A 19196-nucleotide genomic window follows, 5' to 3' on the forward strand; every position below is an offset into this window, starting at 1 on the left:
GGAAGACCAAGAGAACAGAGTCTGGGACTAGAACCCAGAGAGTAGAAAGCAGAGTTAGCAGGCTAGAGTTTAAAGCATAGACAGACAATTGGTTCAGTCCACTACAGCTTTCACAGACGATCAACCTGAAGGGGTTTGTGGGCCATAATGTCTTCCAGTGTCCACTGTCTCAAACCAGTGACCCAAAAAAAAACTGGTGTTGAAGTCAACAAGCTCCAAAATGACCAAAAATCATCTAAGTAGCACATCAAACTATCCATTTTAAATGACACATCCATGTTCTGTAGTGTTTTCTTGAAACATTCGGATTATTTAGTCCTAGTTGTTCACAACACACAGCTGAGACAAGACAGTAGTACAGACATACAGTACCATCACGTGGTGAATAAAAGTTACTCTGAACATAGTCATCATCTATCAACAAAGTTATTAAAGTGATTAACTGGGTTGTTTTAGTTCAATACCTGCCTCTGTAGGAGTGGCACTGTCTTCACAAACTCTGCTGTTCCTTACCACAGGCACTTAACCCCTTGTGCACAATGAACGTAAAGATGATTCCCAAATGGCACCCTATTCCCTATATAGTGCACTACTTTACACCTGCCAAATGGCACCCTATTCCCTATATAGTACACTACTTTACACCTGCCAAATGGCACCCTATTCCCTATATAGTACACTACTTTACACCTGCCAAATGGCACCCTATTCCCTATATAGTACACTACTTTACACCTGCCAAATGGCACCCTATTCCCTATATAGTGCACTACTTTACACCAGCCAAATGGCACCCTATTCCCTATATAGTGCACTACTTTTGACCAGGGCCGAGGGCACTATACAGGGAATTGGGTGTAATTAGGGACGTAACCTCAGAATAATCAGATTGATGATTAGGCTTTAATAATAAACCCTGTTATGTAATAGAACATGAACACCCAATCACACAGGAAGTCAACTCAGCTAAAACATCCTGGAGCCCCAAAAAATAAACAAATCAAGGTTTGGTAGCCATCAGAAAAACTAAACCACTTTAACAATAATACCAATATTCCCATCATCAAACTGATTAAGAACTGCTGATAAATACTAGATCTACGGTAGAAATACTACTAGATCTACGGTAGAAATACTACTAGATCTACGGTAGAAATACTACTAGATCTACGGTAGAAATACTACTAGATCTACGGTAGAAATACTACTATATCTACGGTAGAAATACTACTAGATCTACGGTAGAAATACTACTATATCTACGGTAGAAATACTACTAGATCTACGGTAGAAATACTACTAGATCTACGGTAGAAATACTACTAGATCTACGGTAGAAATACTACTATATCTACAGTAGAAATACTACTAGATCTACGGTAGAAATACTACTAGATCTACGGTAGAAATACTACTATATCTACGGTAGAAATACTACTAGATCTACGGTAGAAATACTACTAGATCTACAGTAGAAATACTACTAGATCTACGGTAGAAATACTACTAGATCTACGGTAGAAATACTACTAGATCTACGGTAGAAATACTACTAGATCTACGGTAGAAATACTACTAGATCTACGGTAGAAATACTACTAGATCTACGGTAGAAATACTACTAGATCTACGGTAGAAATACTACTAGATCTACGGTAGAAATACTACTATATCTACAGTAGAAATACTACTATATCTACGGTAGAAATACTACTATATCTACAGTAGAAATACTACTAGATCTACGGTAGAAATACTACTATATCTACAGTAGAAATACTACTAGATCTACGGTAGAAATACTACTATATCTACAGTAGAAATACTACTAGATCTACGGTAGAAATACTACTAGATCTACGGTAGAAATACTACTATATCTACAGTAGAAATACTACTATATCTACGGTAGAAATACTACTAGATCTACGGTAGAAATACTACTAGATCTACGGTAGAAATACTACTAGATCTACGGTAGAAATACTACTAGATCTACGGTAGAAATACTACTAGATCTACGGTAGAAATACTACTATATCTACAGTAGAAATACTACTATATCTACGGTAGAAAAACTACTTCTCTTCTTCCCTTGATCTCTCTCTCTCTATATATATATATATATACAGTTATACTTTGTACAGTTTAAAGCAGAGGGACTTTCTGTAGGGGAATCGACCAGAGGTAATCAATTCATCAATAGATTAATTCATGGATTAATGAATCAATCAAAATGGGCAAGGGATTGGTGTGGGCAGAGGTAGAGATGCCAGGCCAGAAGACCACGTGGTACAGGACATGTAGCAGGTAAGGTCTCAGGTGGAGGTGCTCTTGGAGAAGTTGGGATAAAGCACTGCAGCAGTCACTGCTACCATCACTGCTACAACTGGCATCCAGGGGCTCCAACCGGTCTGCAGGAGACAGATGGACAGAGAGGAGGACTGGGTTAGTCTAGGCTGTCAGCTAGCCTACACCAGGGCTGAGATTGAGGCCACAGGTTGGAGAGAGAGAGAGAGATTGAGGCCACAGGTTGGAGAGAGAGAGAGAGATTGAGGCCACAGGTTGGAGAGAGAGAGAGAGATTGAGGCCACAGGTTGGAGAGAGAGAGAGAGAGAGAGAGAGAGAGAGAGAGAGAGAGAGAGAGAGAGAGAGAGAGAGAGAAAAATAAAAGCGCGGGAGAAACAGCGTGGCACAGTTACTGGGAGAGAGACAGTTCAGTTTCCTCACGGGAGAAAAATAATCAGAAAATCAAACGTGACTGTTCTGACTGAGGGAACAAGGAGGAATACAAGGAGGAATACAAGGAGGAATACATGCTCATTTGTTTTAAAAACAGGAAGACATTTAAAAGCTGCAGAAGTATGATGTCATAAAGCAATAATGACAACAAAATACAACCCAAAAAATACAAAAACTTGAAACCAAAGAATAAGCGTATAGAGTGATCCAAGACAGACAGGCAACAGGCATCAATTAGCATAGAGTGATCCAAGACAGACAGGCAGCAGGCATCAATTAGTATAGAGTGATCCAAGACAGACAGAGGGCATCAATTAGTATAGAGTGATCCAAGACAGACAGGCAGCAGGCACCAATTAGTATAGAGTGATCCAAGACAGACAGACAGAGGGCATCAATTAGCATAGAGTGATCCAAGACAGACAGAGGGCATGAATTAGCATAGAGTGATCCAAGACAGACAGGCAACAGGCATGAATTAGTATAGAGTGATCCAAGAAAGACAGAGGGCATCAATGACTGTGATAATATATACAGTACATTCGGAAAGTATTCAGACCATTGACTTTTACAGCCTTCTTCTAAAATGGATTATATATTTTTTTTCTGTCAAACTACACACAATACTCCATGACAAAGCAAAAACAGATTAACATTTTGGCAAATTGATTAATAAAAAAAAGAAATGTTTAATCACATTTACATAAGTATTCAGACCCTTTACTCAGTACTTTGTTGAAGTATCTTTAGCAGTGATTACAGCCTTGAGTCTTCTTGGGTATGACGCTACAAGCTTGGCACACCTGTATTTGGGGAGTTTCTCCCATTCTTCTCTGCAGATCCTCTCAAGCTCTGTCAGGTTGGATGGCGACCGTTGCTGCACAGCTATTTTCAGGTCTCTCCAGAGATGTTCGATCGCGTTCAAGTCTGGGCTCTTGATGGGCCACTCAAGGACATTCAGAGACTTGTCCCGAAGCCACTCCTGCGTTGTCTTGGCTGTGTGCTTAGGGTCGTTGTCCTGTTGGAAGGTGAAACTTCACCCCAGTCGGAGGTCCTGAGCGCTCTGGAGCAGGTTTTCATCAAATATCTTTTTGTACTTTGCTCCGTCCATCTTTCCCTCAATCCTGACTAGTCTCCCAGTCCCTTCCGCTGAAAAACATCCCCACAGCATGATGCTGCCACCACCATGCTTCACCGTAGGGATGGTGCCAGGTTTCCTCCAGACGTGACACTTGGCATTCAGGCCAAACAGTTCAATCTTGGTTTCATCAGACCAGAGAATCTTGTTTCTCATGATCTGAGAGTCTTTAGGTGCCTTTTGGCAAAACTCCAAGCGGGCTGTCATGTGCCTTTTACTGAGGAGTGGCATCCGTCTGGCCACTCCACCATAAAGACCTGATTGGTGGAGTGCAGCAGAGATGGTTGTCCTTCGGGAAGGTTCTCCCATCTCCACAGAGGAACTCTGGAACTCTTGTCACCTCCCTGACCAAGGCCCTTCTCCCCCTGATTGGGCAGTTTGGCCGGGTGTCAACCTCTAGGAAGAGTCTTGGTGGTTCTAAACTTCCTCAATTGAAGAATGATGGTGTGTTTCTTCCCAAATCATGTCCAAATCAATTGAATTTACCACAGGTGGACTCCAATCAAGTTGTAGAAACATCTCAATGATGATCAATGGAAACAGGATGCACCTGAGCTCAATTTACAGTCTCATCTCTGTTTTTAATACATTTTCAAAAAAGAAATTTGCTTTGTCATTATGGGGTATTGTACGTAGATTGATGAGGGAAATCTTTTTATTCAATCCATTTCAGAATAAGGCTGTAACGTAACAAAATGTGGAAAAAGTCAAAGGTTCTGAATACTTTCTGAATGCACTGGAGACTGATAATGCTGACAGGTTAGTTTAGTGCAGGGCTGGTCAACTGATAATGCTGACAGGTTAGTTTAGTGCAGGGCTGGTCAACTGATAATGCTGACAGGTTAGTTTAGTGCAGGGCTGGTCAACTGATAATGCTGACAGGTTAGTTTAGTGCAGGGCTGGTCAACTGTGATAATATAGACTGATAATGCTGACAGGTTAGTTTAGTGCAGGGCTGGTCAACTGTGATAATATAGACTGATAATGCTGACAGGTTAGTTTAGTGCAGGGCTGGTCAACTGATAATAGACTGATAATGCTGACAGGTTAATTTAGTGCAGGGCTGGTCAACTGATAATAGACTGATAATGTTGACAGGTTAATTTAGTGCAGGGCTGGTCAACTGTGATAATATAGACTGATAATGCTGACAGGTTAATTTAGTGCAGGACTGATCAACTGTGATAATAGACTGATAATGCTGACAGGTTAATTTAGTGCAGGGCTGGTCAACTGATAATGCTGACAGGTTAGTTTAGTGCAGGGCTGGTCAACTGATAATATATAGACTGATAATGCTGACAGGTTAATTTAGTGCAGGGCTGGTCAACTGTGATAGACTGATAATGCTGACAGGTTCATTTAGTGCAGGGCTGGTCAACTGATAATATATAGACTGATAATGCTGACAGGTTAATTTAGTGCAGGGCTGGTCAACTGTGATAATAGACTGATAATGCTGACAGGTTAGTTTAGTGCAGGGCTGGTCAACTGTGATAATAGACTGATAATGCTGACAGGTTAATTTAGTGCAGGGCTGGTCAACTGTGATAATAGACTGATAATGCTGACAGGTTAGTTTAGTGCAGGGCTGGTCAACTGTGATAATAGACTGATAATGCTGACAGGTTAGTTTAGTGCAGGGCTGGTCAACTGTGATAATAGACTGATAATGCTGACAGGTTAGTTTAGTGCAGGGCTGGTCAACTGTGATAATAGACTGATAATGCTGACAGGTTAGTTTAGTGCAGGGCTGGTCAACTGTGATAATAGACTGATAATGCTGACAGGTTAATTTAGTGCAGGACTGATCAACTGTGATAATATAGACTGATAATGCTGACAGGTTAGTTTAGTGCAGGGCTGGTCAACTGTGATAATAGACTGATAATGCTGACAGGTTAATTTAGTGCAGGGCTGGTCAACTGATAATGCTGACAGGTTAATTTAGTGCAGGGCTGGTCAACTGTGATAGACTGATAATGCTGACAGGTTCATTTAGTGCAGGGCTGGTCAACTGATAATATATAGACTGATAATGCTGACAGGTTAATTTAGTGCAGGGCTGGTCAACTGTGATAATAGACTGATAATGCTGACAGGTTCATTTAGTGCAGGACTGATCAACTGTGATAATATAGACTGATAATGCTGACAGGTTAGTTTAGTGCAGGGCTGGTCAACTGTGATAATAGACTGATAATGCTGACAGGTTAATTTAGTGCAGGGCTGGTCAACTGATAATGCTGACAGGTTAATTTAGTGCAGGGCTGGTCAACTGATAATATATAGACTGATAATGCTGACAGGTTAATTTAGTGCAGGGCTGGTCAACTGTGATAGACTGATAATGCTGACAGGTTCATTTAGTGCAGGGCTGGTCAACTGATAATATATAGACTGATAATGCTGACAGGTTCATTTAGTGCAGGGCTGGTCAACTGTGATAATAGACTGATAATGCTGACAGGTTAATTTAGTGCAGGACTGATCAACTGTGATAATATAGACTGATAATGCTGACAGGTTAGTTTAGTGCAGGGCTGGTCAACTGTGATAATAGACTGATAATGCTGACAGGTTAATTTAGTGCAGGGCTGGTCAACTGATAATGCTGGCAGGTTAATTTAGTGCAGGGCTGGTCAACTGTGATAATATAGACTGATAATGCTGACAGGTTAATTTAGTGCAGGGCTGGTCAACTGATAATATATAGACTGATCATGCTGACAGGTTAATTTAGTGCAGGGCTGATCAACTGTGATAATATAGACTGATAATGCTGACAGGTTAGTTTAGTGCAGGGCTGGTCAACTGTGATAATAGACTGATAATGCTGACAGGTTAATTTAGTGCAGGGCTGGTCAACTGTGATAATAGACTGATAATGCTGACAGGTTAATTTAGTGCAGGGCTGGTCAACTGTGATAATAGACTGATAATGCTGACAGGTTAGTTTAGTGCAGGGCTGGTCAACTGTGATAATATAGACTGATAATGCTAACAGGTTAATTTAGTGCAGGGCTGGTCAACTGATAATAGACTGATAATGTTGACAGGTTAATTTAGTGCAGGGCTGGTCAACTGTGATAATAGACTGATAATGCTGACAGGTTAATTTAGTGCAGGGCTGGTCAACTGTGATAATAGACTGATAATGCTGACAGGTTAATTTAGTGCAGGGCTGATCAACTGTGATAATATAGACTGATAATGCTGACAGGTTAGTTTAGTGCAGGGCTGGTCAACTGTGATAATAGACTGATAATGCTGACAGGTTAATTTAGTGCAGGGCTGGTCAACTGTGATAATATAGACTGATAATGCTGACAGGTTAGTTTAGTGCAGGGCTGGTCAACTGTGATAATAGACTGATAATGCTGACAGGTTAATTTAGTGCAGGGCTGGTCAACTGTGATAATAGACTGATAATGCTGACAGGTTAATTTAGTGCAGGGCTGGTCAACTGTGATAATATAGACTGATAATGCTGACAGGTTAATTTAGTGCAGGGCTGGTCAACTGTGATAATAGACTGATAATGCTGACAGGTTAATTTAGTGCAGGGCTGGTCAACTGTGATAGACTGATAATGCTGACAGGTTAATTTAGTGCAGGGCTGGTCAACTGTAATAGACTGATAATGCTGACAGGTTAATTTAGTGCAGGGCTGGTCAACTGTAATAGACTGATAATGCTGACAGGTTAATTTAGTGCAGGGCCGGTCAACTGATAATAGACTGATAATGCTGACAAGTTAATTTAGTGCAGGGCTGGTCAACTGTAATAGACTGATAATGCTGACAGGTTAATTTAGTGCAGGGCTGGTCAACTGTAATAGACTGATAATGCTGACAGGTTAATTTAGTGCAGGGCCGGTCAACTGATAATAGACTGATAATGCTGACAAGTTAATTTAGTGCAGGGCCGGTCAACTCCAGTCCTGGAGAGACAAAACACTTCTGGTTTTCATCCTCTCCCTCTAATCAGGGACTGATTCAGACCTGGGACACCAGGTTAGTGCAACTACCAGGTCGAAAGAAAAACCAGAAGTGAATTTGCCCTCCAGGACCAGAGTTGACCAGCCCTGGTTTAGTGTAGTTCCCCAGTGTTGGTTCTCGCCAAGCGGCAGGAGTGGTTCAATTATAGCCATGCACTGGAGAGTTAGAGCGGACGACACCGACGAGGAGAGTTAGAGCGGACGACGCCGACGAGGAGAGTTAGAGCGGACGACGCCGACGAGGAGAGTTAGAGCGGACGACGCCGACGAGGAGAGTTAGAGCGGACGACGCCGACGAGGAGAGTTAGAGCGGACGACGCCGATGAAGGCAGTTAGAGCGAATGACACAGACGAAGGCAGTTAGAGAGGATGATACCGACGAAGGCAGTTAGAGCGGATGACACAGACGAAGGCAGTTAGAGAGGATGATACCGACGAAGGCAGTTAGAGAGGATGATACCGACGAAGGCAGTTAGAGAGGATGATACCGACGAAGGCAGTTAGAGAGGATGATACCGACGAAGGCAGTTAGAGAGGATGATACCGACGAAGGCAGTTAGAGAGGATGATACCGACGAAGGCAGTTAGAGAGGATGATACCGACGAAGGCAGTTAGAGAGGATGATACCGACGAAGATAGAGGATGAAGGTAGTTAGAGCCACAGTGTCTCCTGACCCCTCCTGTCTCAGCCTCCAGTATTTATGCTGCAGTAGTTTATGTGTCGGGGGGCTAGGGTCAGTCTGTTACATCTGGAGTATTTCTCCTCTCTTATCCGGTGTCCTGTGTGTATTTAAATATGCTCTCTCTAATTCTCTCTCTTTTTCTCTCGGAGGACCTGAGCCCTAGGACCATGCCTCAGGACTACCTGGCCTGATGACGCCATGTTCTGTTATAATATCCACCCTGCACAGCCAGAAGAGGACTGGCCACCCCTCATAGCCTGGTTCCTCTCTAGGTTTCTTCCTAGGTTTTGGCCTTTCTAGGGAGTTTTTAGCCACCCCTCATAGCCTGGTTCCTCTCAGGTTTTTCTAGGTTTTGGCCTTTCTAGGAGTCTAGCCACCCCTCATAGCTGGTTCCTCTCAGGTTTCTTCCTAGGGCTTAGGAGTTTTTCCTAGCCACCCTCAAGCCTGGTTCCTCTCTAGGTTTCTTCCTAGGTGTTGGCCTTTCTAGGGAGTTTTTCCTAGCCACCGTGCTTCTACACCTGCATTGCTTACTGTTTGGGGTTTTAGGCTGGGTTTCTGTACAGCACTTTGAGATATCAGCTGATGTAAGAAGAGCTTTATAAATACATTTGATTTGATTGGTTAGAGAGGATGATACTGATGAAGAGAATTAGAGAGGATGATACAGATGATGAAGATAACAGACAGATGACAGACAACATCAACACAACAGGAACACTGTGTACCTTTCTACCACAACTGGCTGAAGCACCAATACAGCAAAGCCAGGATAAGGCCGATGAAAATGGCCTGGACAGGCTGCAATATGGGTGGCTAAAGGAGGGGGGATCAATCAGAGAGAATAATCAAACAGAATAACAAATATTGTAAACTAATCAAAGAAATGACAACTAATAAAAAATGAAAACTAATCAATTAACAAAAAACCTGAATGGTGGGGCCATGGGGATAGTAACGGCAGGAGAGGGGGGGACTGGAGGCAGGAGGGGGGGACTGGAGGCAGGAGGGGGGACTGGAGGCAGGAGGGGGGGACTGGAGGCAGGAGGGGGGGACTGGAGGCAGGAGGGGGGGACTGGAGGCAGGAGGGGGGGGACTGGAGGCAGGAGGGGGGGACTGGAGGCAGGAGGGGGGGGACTGGAGGCAGGAGGGGGGGACTGGAGGCAGGAGGGGGGACTGGAGGCAGGAGGGGGGGACTGGAGGCAGGAGGGGGGGGACTGGAGGCAGGAGGGGGGGACTGGAGGCAGGAGGGGGGGACTGGAGGCAGGAGGGGGACTGGAGGCAGGAGGGGGGGGACTGGAGGCAGGAGGGGGGGACTGGAGGCAGGAGGGGGGGACTGGAGGCAGGAGGGGGGGGACTGGAGGCAGGAGGGGGGGGACTGGAGGCAGGATGGGGGGACTGGAGGCAGGAGGGGGGGGACTGGAGGCAGGAGGGGGGGAACTGGAGGCAGGAGGGGGGGGGACTGGAGGCAGGATGGGGGGGACTGGAGGCAGGAGGGGGGGGACTGGAGGCAGGAGGGGGGGACTGGAGGCAGGAGGGGGGGACTGGAGGCAGGAGGGGGGGGACTGGAGGCAGGAGGGGGGGACTGGAGGCAGGAGGGGGGGGACTGGAGGCAGGAGGGGGGGGACTGGAGGCAGGAGGGGGGGACTGGAGGCAGGAGGGGGGACTGGAGGCAGGAGGGGGGGACTGGAGGCAGGAGGGGGGGGACTGGAGGCAGGAGGGGGGGACTGGAGGCAGGAGGGGGGGGACTGGAGGCAGGGAGGGGGGACTGGAGGCAGGAGGGGGGGGGACTGGAGGCAGGAGGGGGGGACTGGAGGCAGGAGGGGGGACTGGAGGCAGGGGGACTGGAGGCAGGAGGGGGGGAACTGGAGGCAGGAGGGGGGAACTGGAGGCAGGAGGGGGGGGACTGGAGGCAGGAGGGGGGGACTGGAGGCAGGAGGAGAACTGGAGGCAGGAGGGGGGGAAACTGGAGACAGGAGGGGGGGACTGGAGGCAGGAGGGGGGGACCTGGAGGCAGGAGGGGGGACCTGGAGGCAGGAGGGGGGGACTGGAGGCAGGAGGGGGGGACTGGAGGCAGGAGGGGGGGAACTGGAGGCAGGAGGGGGGGACTGGAGGCAGGAGGGGGGAACTGGAGGCAGGAGGGGGGGGAACTGGAGGCAGGAGGGGGACTGGAGGCAGGAGGGGGGAAACGGGAGGCAGGAGGGGGGAAACGGGAGGCAGGAGGGGGGGACACAGGGAACATGTCACATCACATCTAGAAGCTGAACACAGGTAGATATGTCACATACAAGAAGGTGAACACAGGATAGAGCACATAAAGAAGCTGAACACAGGTATAGATATGTCACATCACATCTAGAAGCTGAACACAGGTATAGATATGTCACATCACATCTAGAAGCTGAACACAGGTATAGATATGTCACATCACATCTAGAAGCTGAACACAGGTGTTAGGGAGGTCTAGTAACAGTGAGAACCAGTTATAACTCCCTGAGGTGTATGCTTGCTCACCCTCCATCTTAGATATAAAAGCATTATGCCGTTAGAGTGGATGTAGCCTAGGCTAGAGGGAGTTCCACCATATTTATTCATTATTCATTTGGTTATTCTGGTCATCTCTCCCTCCGGCTGGGAACTCTAAATGGTAGTAGTAGTATATAGTCTTCGGGCATTCCAACACTCTGGTCAGCTACTTTCACCTGTCTTTGTAGATCTCATAAAAAGGTATATATGTGTGAAGACTGATTGTAATTTATTTCAATCAAATGCCCTATGGGACATTCTGGCTCAGGCAATGCTTACTCACAATCAAATGCCCTATGGGACATTCTGGCTCAGGCAATGCTTACTCACAATCAAATGCCCTATGGGACATTCTGGCTCAGGCAATGCTTACTCACAATCAAATGCCCTATGGGACATTCTGGCTCAGGCAATGCTTACTCACAATCAAATGCCCTATGAGACATTCTGGCTCAGGCAATGCTTACTCACAATCAAATGCCCTATGGGACATTCTGGCTCAGGCAATGCTTACTCACAATCAAATGCCCTATGGGACATTCTGGCTCAGGCAATGCTTACTCACAATCAAATGCCCTATGGGACATTCTGGCTCAGGCAATGCTTACTCACAATCAAATGCCCTATGGGACATTCTGGCTCAGGCAATGCTTACTCACAATCAAATGCCCTATGGGATATTCTGGCTCAGGCAATGCTTACTCACAATCAAATGCCCTATGGGACATTCTGGCTCAGGCAATGCTTACTCACAATCAAATGCCCTATGGGACATTCTGGCTCAGGCAATGCTTACTCACAATCAAATGCCCTATGGGACATTCTGGCTCAGGCAATGCTTACTCACAATCAAATGCCCTATGGGACATTCTGGCTCAGGCAATGCTTACTCACAATCAAATGCCCTATGGGACATTCTGGCTCAGGCAATGCTTACTCACAATCAAATGCCCTATGGGACATTCTGGCTCAGGCAATGCTTACTCACAATCAAATGCCCTATGGGACATTCTGGCTCAGGCAATGCTTACTCACAATCAAATGTCTTGCAAAAAAAAAAACATTTCATTGGGAACATCATTAAATGGTTCTTATAAAACAGACATAGATGTCCCAGAGCACCCATTGTGATTCCTTTAGCATATCCAGTACAGGCTCTGAACCAGAGCGATGAGAGAGATCGGTGGCCTGTGTTTAGGGTCAGAGGGTCAATACTCACATTCTTGCCCTGCAGCAGTTTGAGGTTAACTTTACACTGTTCCAGCTCCTCGTTGATGGAGCGCTTCTCCTGCTCCGTCCTCTCATAACGCTGCCTCAGATCACACAGCAAGTTCTGAGTGTCCTCATACTATAGGGGGATAGACAGAGGGAGAGGGGGAGAAGGGGGGAGAGAGAGAGAGAAGGGGGGAGAGGGAGAGAGAGGAGAGAGAGAAGGGGGAGAGAGAGAGAGAAGGGGGGAGAGAGAGGGAAGGGGGGAGAGAGAGAGAGAGAGAGAAGGGGGGAGAGAGAGAGAGAAGGGGGGAGAGAGAGAGAGAGAGAGAAGGGGGAGAGAGAGAGAGAGAAGGGGGGAGAGAGAGAGAGAAAGGGGAGAGAGAGAGAGAGAGAAGGGGGAGAGAGAGAGAGAGAAGGGGGAGAGAGAGAGAGAGAGAAGGGGGGGAGAGGGAGAGAGAAGGGGGGGGAGAGAGAGGGAAGGGGGAGAGAGAGAGAGAGAGAAAGGGAGAGAGAGAGAGAGAGAGAAGGGGGGAGAGAGAGAGAGAGAAGGGGGGAGAGAGAGAGAGAAGGGGGAGAGAGAGAGAGAGAGAAGGGGGGGAGAGAGAGGGAGAAGGGGAGAGAGAGAAGCAACAGAAAGCGTCAGACACGTGTTTGTACCATACCTCTTTCTGTGAATGCAGTATGTCAACCATATCCTACCTAACTCTGCTGGCAGCCTGGGTTAGCTGTGACTGCAGTATGTCACCCATATCCTACCTCTCTCTGCTAGCAGCCTGGGTTAGCTGTGACTGCAGTATGTGACCCATATCCTACCTCTCTCTGCTGGCAGCCTGGGTTAGCTGTGACTGCAGTATGTCAACCATATCCTACCTCTCTCTGCTGGCAGCCTGGGTTAGCTGTGACTGCAGTATGTCACCCATATCCTACCTCTCTCTGCTGGCAGCCTGGGTTAGCTGTGACTGCAGTATGTTAACCATATCCTACCTCTCTCTGCTGGCAGCCTGGGTTAGCTGTGACTGCAGTATGTCACCCATATCCTACCTCTCTCTGCTAGCAGCCTGGGTTAGCTGTGACTGCAGTATGTGACCCATATCCTACCTCTCTCTGCTAGCAGCCTGGGTTAGCTGTGACTGCAGTATGTCAACCATATCCTACCTCTCTCTGCTAGCAGCCTGGGTTAGCTGTGACTGCAGTATGTTAACCATATCCTACCTCTCTCTGCTAGCAGCCTGGGTTAGCTGTGACTGCAGTATGTTAACCATATCCTACCTCTCTCTGCTGGCAGCCTGGGTTAGCTGTGACTGCAGTATGAGACCCATATCCTACCTCTCTCTGCTAGCAGCCTGGGTTAGCTGTGACTGCAGTATGTGACCCATATCCTACCTCTCTCTGCTGGCAGCCTGGGTTAGCTGTGACTGCAGTATGTTAACCATATCCTACCTCTCTCTGCTGGCAGCCTGGGTTAGCTGTGACTGCAGTATGAGACCCATATCCTACCTCTCTCTGCAGGCTCTGTGTCCTGCTCGCAGCCTGGGCCAGCTGTGTCTGCAGTACGTTAGCGTCCAGGTGGTGTTGGTCCTGCAGTGAACCCAGTCTACTCTGCATCTCTCCCTGGGACTTCTCCAGTAACTGAAGACTTCTGTTCAGACTGGCAGTCTGCTCCCTGGAACTGAAGGGGAGGAAGAGATCATATAAAACCATGTCCAGAACTGTGATATAGTCCAAACAGGGCCCAGTGGATCGTCTGAACACACCAGTCTGCTCCCTGGAACTGAAGGGGAGGAAGAGATCATATAAAACCATGTCCAGAACTGTGATATAGTCCAAACAGGGCCCAGTGGATCGTCTGAACACACCAGTCTGCTCTGCTCCCTGGAACTGAAGGGGAGGAAGAGATCATATAAAACCATGTCCAGAACTGTGATATAGTCCAAACAGGGCCCAGTGGATCGTCTGAACACACCAGTCTGCTCCCTGGAACTGAAGGGGAGGAAGAGATCATATAAAACCATGTCCAGAACTGTGATATAGTCCAAACAGGGCCCAGTGGATCGTCTGAACACACCAGTCTGCTCCCTGGAACTGAAGGGGAGGAAGAGATCATATAAAACCATGTCCAGAACTGTGATATAGTCCAAACAGGGCCCAGTGGATCGTCTGAACACACCAGTCTGCTCCCTGGAACTGAAGGGGAGGAAGAGATCATATAAAACCATGTCCAGAACTGTGATATAGTCCAAACAGGGCCCAGTGGATCGTCTGAACACACCAGTCTGCTCCCTGGAACTGAAGGGGAGGAAGAGATCATATAAAACCATGTCCAGAACTGTGATATAGTCCAAACAGGGCCCAGTGGATCGTCTGAACACACCAGTCTGCTCCCTGGAACTGAAGGGGAGGAAGAGATCATATAAAACCATGTCCAGAACTGTGATATAGTCCAAACAGGGCCCAGTGGATCGTCTGAACACACCAGTCTGCTCCCTGGAACTGAAGGGGAGGAAGAGATCATATAAAACCATGTCCAGAACTGTGATATAGTCCAAACAGGGCCCAGTGGATCGTCTGAACACACCAGTCTGCTCCCTGGAACTGAAGGGGAGGAAGAGATCATATAAAACCATGTCCAGAACTGTGATATAGTCCAAACAGGGCCCAGTGGATCGTCTGAACACACCAGTCTGCTCCCTGGAACTGAAGGGGAGGAAGAGATCATATAAAACCATGTCCAGAACTGTGATATAGTCCAAACAGGGCCCAGTGGATCGTCTGAACACACCAGTCTGTCTGCTCCCTGGAACTGAAGGGGAGGAAGAGATCATATAAAACCATGTCCAGAACTGTGATATAGTCCAAACAGGGCCCAGTGGATCGTCTGAACACACCAGTCTGCTCCCTGGAACTGAAGGGGAGGAAGAGATCATATAAAACCATGTCCAGAACTGTGATATAGTCCAAACAGGGCCCAGTGGATCGTCTGAACACACCAGTCTGCTCCCTGGAACTGAAGGGGAGGAAGAGATCATATAAAACCATGTCCAGAACTGTGATATAGTCCAAACAGGGCCCAGTGGATCGTCTGAACACACCAGTCTGCTCCCTGGAACTGAAGGGGAGGAAGAGATCATATAAAACCATGTCCAGAACTGTGATATAGTCCAAACAGGGCCCAGTGGATCGTCTGAACACACCAGTCTGCTCCCTGGAACTGAAGGGGAGGAAGAGATCATATAAAACCATGTCCAGAACTGTGATATAGTCCAAACAGGGCCCAGTGGATCGTCTGAACACACCAGTCTGCTCCCTGGAACTGAAGGGGAGGAAGAGATCATATAAAACCATGTCCAGAACTGTGATATAGTCCAAACAGGGCCCAGTGGATCGTCTGAACACACCAGTCTGCTCCCTGGAACTGAAGGGGAGGAAGAGATCATATAAAACCATGTCCAGAACTGTGATATAGTCCAAACAGGGCCCAGTGGATCGTCTGAACACACCAGTCTGCTCCCTGGAACTGAAGGGGAGGAAGAGATCATATAAAACCATGTCCAGAACTGTGATATAGTCCAAACAGGGCCCAGTGGATCGTCTGAACACACCAGTCTGCTCCCTGGAACTGAAGGGGAGGAAGAGATCATATAAAACCATGTCCAGAACTGTGATATAGTCCAAACAGGGCCCAGTGGATCGTCTGAACACACCAGTCTGCTCCCTGGAACTGAAGGGGAGGAAGAGATCATATAAAACCATGTCCAGAACTGTGATATAGTCCAAACAGGGCCCAGTGGATCGTCTGAACACACCAGTCTGCTCCCCTGGAACTGAAGGGGAGGAAGAGATCATATAAAACCATGTCCAGAACTGTGATATAGTCCAAACAGGGCCCAGTGGATCGTCTGAACACACCAGTCTGCTCCCTGGAACTGAAGGGGAGGAAGAGATCATATAAAACCATGTCCAGAACTGTGATATAGTCCAAACAGGGCCCAGTGGATCGTCTGAACACACCAGTCTGCTCCCTGGAACTGAAGGGGAGGAAGAGATCATATAAAACCATGTCCAGAACTGTGATATAGTCCAAACAGGGCCCAGTGGATCGTCTGAACACACCAGTCTGCTCCCTGGAACTGAAGGGGAGGAAGAGATCATATAAAACCATGTCCAGAACTGTGATATAGTCCAAACAGGGCCCAGTGGATCGTCTGAACACACCAGTCTGCTCCCTGGAACTGAAGGGGAGGAAGAGATCATATAAAACCATGTCCAGAACTGTGATATAGTCCAAACAGGGCCCAGTGGATCGTCTGAACACACCAGTCTGCTCCCTGGAACTGAAGGGGAGGAAGAGATCATATAAAACCATGTCCAGAACTGTGATATAGTCCAAACAGGGCCCAGTGGATCGTCTGAACACACCAGTCTGCTCCCTGGAACTGAAGGGGAGGAAGAGATCATATAAAACCATGTCCAGAACTGTGATATAGTCCAAACAGGGCCCAGTGGATCGTCTGAACACACCAGTCTGCTCCCTGGAACTGAAGGGGAGGAAGAGATCATATAAAACCATGTCCAGAACTGTGATATAGTCCAAACAGGGCCCAGTGGATCGTCTGAACACACCAGTCTGCTCCCTGGAACTGAAGGGGAGGAAGAGATCATATAAAACCATGTCCAGAACTGTGATATAGTCCAAACAGGGCCCAGTGGATCGTCTGAACACACCAGTCTGCTCCCTGGAACTGAAGGGGAGGAAGAGATCATATAAAACCATGTCCAGAACTGTGATATAGTCCAAACAGGGCCCAGTGGATCGTCTGAACACACCAGTCTGCTCCCTGGAACTGAAGGGGAGGAAGAGATCATATAAAACCATGTCCAGAACTGTGATATAGTCCAAACAGGGCCCAGTGGATCGTCTGAACACACCAGTCTGCTCCCTGGAACTGAAGGGGAGGAAGAGATCATATAAAACCATGTCCAGAACTGTGATATAGTCCAAACAGGGCCCAGTGGATCGTCTGAACACACCAGTCTGCTCCCTGGAACTGAAGGGGAGGAAGAGATCATATAAAACCATGTCCAGAACTGTGATATAGTCCAAACAGGGCCCAGTGGATCGTCTGAACACACCAGTCTGCTCCCTGGAACTGAAGGGGAGGAAGAGATCATATAAAACCATGTCCAGAACTGTGATATAGTCCAAACAGGGCCCAGTGGATCGTCTGAACACACCAGTCTGCTCCCTGGAACTGAAGGGGAGGAAGAGATCATATAAAACCATGTCCAGAACTGTGATATAGTCCAAACAGGGCCCAGTGGATCGTCTGAACACACCAGTCTGCTCCCTGGAACTGAAGGGGAGGAAGAGATCATATAAAACCATGTCCAGAACTGTGATATAGTCCAAACAGGGCCCAGTGGATCGTCTGAACACACCAGTCTGCTCCCTGGAACTGAAGGGGAGGAAGAGATCATATAAAACCATGTCCAGAACTGTGATATAGTCCAAACAGGGCCCAGTGGATCGTCTGAACACACCAGTCTGCTCCCTGGAACTGAAGGGGAGGAAGAGATCATATAAAACCATGTCCAGAACTGTGATATAGTCCAAACAGGGCCCAGTGGATCGTCTGAACACACCAGTCTGCTCCCTGGAACTGAAGGGGAGGAAGAGATCATATAAAACCATGTCCAGAACTGTGATATAGTCCAAACAGGGCCCAGTGGATCGTCTGAACACACCAGTCTGCTCCCTGGAACTGAAGGGGAGGAAGAGATCATATAAAACCATGTCCAGAACTGTGATATAGTCCAAACAGGGCCCAGTGGATCGTCTGAACACACCAGTCTGCTCCCTGGAACTGAAGGGGAGGAAGAGATCATATAAAACCATGTCCAGAACTGTGATATAGTCCAAACAGGGCCCAGTGGATCGTCTGAACACACCAGTCTGCTCCCTGGAACTGAAGGGGAGGAAGAGATCATATAAAACCATGTCCAGAACTGTGATATAGTCCAAACAGGGCCCAGTGGATCGTCTGAACACACCAGTCTGCTCCCTGGAACTGAAGGGGAGGAAGAGATCATATAAAACCATGTCCAGAACTGTGATATAGTCCAAACAGGGCCCAGTGGATCGTCTGAACACACCAGTCTGCTCCCTGGAACTGAAGGGGAGGAAGAGATCATATAAAACCATGTCCAGAACTGTGATATAGTCCAAACAGGGCCCAGTGGATCGTCTGAACACACCAGTCTGCTCCCTGGAACTGAAGGGGAGGAAGAGATCATATAAAACCATGTCCAGAACTGTGATATAGTCCAAACAGGGCCCAGTGGATCGTCTGAACACACCAGTCTGCTCCCTGGAACTGAAGGGGAGGAAGAGATCATATAAAACCATGTCCAGAACTGTGATATAGTCCAAACAGGGCCCAGTGGATCGTCTGAACACACCAGTCTGCTCCCTGGAACTGAAGGGGAGGAAGAGATCATATAAAACCATGTCCAGAACTGTGATATAGTCCAAACAGGGCCCAGTGGATCGTCTGAACACACCAGTCTGCTCCCTGGAACTGAAGGGGAGGAAGAGATCATATAAAACCATGTCCAGAACTGTGATATAGTCCAAACAGGGCCCAGTGGATCGTCTGAACACACCAGTCTGCTCCCTGGAACTGAAGGGGAGGAAGAGATCATATAAAACCATGTCCAGAACTGTGATATAGTCCAAACAGGGCCCAGTGGATCGTCTGAACACACCAGTCTGCTCCCTGGAACTGAAGGGGAGGAAGAGATCATATAAAACCATGTCCAGAACTGTGATATAGTCCAAACAGGGCCCAGTGGATCGTCTGAACACACCAGTCTGCTCCCTGGAACTGAAGGGGAGGAAGA

The 19196-nt window shown here is 47.4% G+C and overlaps 1 protein-coding gene across 2 annotated transcripts in view; it reads right to left on the reverse strand.

Annotated features, from left to right (window-relative positions):
- Window positions 1-287: 287 nt before the first annotated feature.
- LOC106566258 (sarcolemmal membrane-associated protein) overlaps window positions 288-19196 on the reverse strand; it is a 121382-nt gene continuing 102473 nt past the window's right edge. For both annotated transcript variants that reach the window (XM_045691996.1, XM_045691995.1), the window contains 4 exons: window positions 13797-13968; window positions 12307-12435; window positions 9290-9377; window positions 288-2414 (listed from right to left, as the gene is read on the reverse strand). In XM_045691996.1, the coding sequence (XP_045547952.1) occupies window positions 9294-9377; window positions 12307-12435; window positions 13797-13968 (385 nt within the window). In that variant the 3' untranslated portion in view covers window positions 288-2414; window positions 9290-9293. The remainder of the gene's footprint in view (window positions 2415-9289; window positions 9378-12306; window positions 12436-13796; window positions 13969-19196) is intronic.

Source organism: Salmo salar, chromosome ssa12 (genome assembly GCF_905237065.1).
Source record: "Salmo salar chromosome ssa12, Ssal_v3.1, whole genome shotgun sequence".
Taxonomy (NCBI): Eukaryota; Metazoa; Chordata; class Actinopteri; order Salmoniformes; family Salmonidae; genus Salmo; species Salmo salar.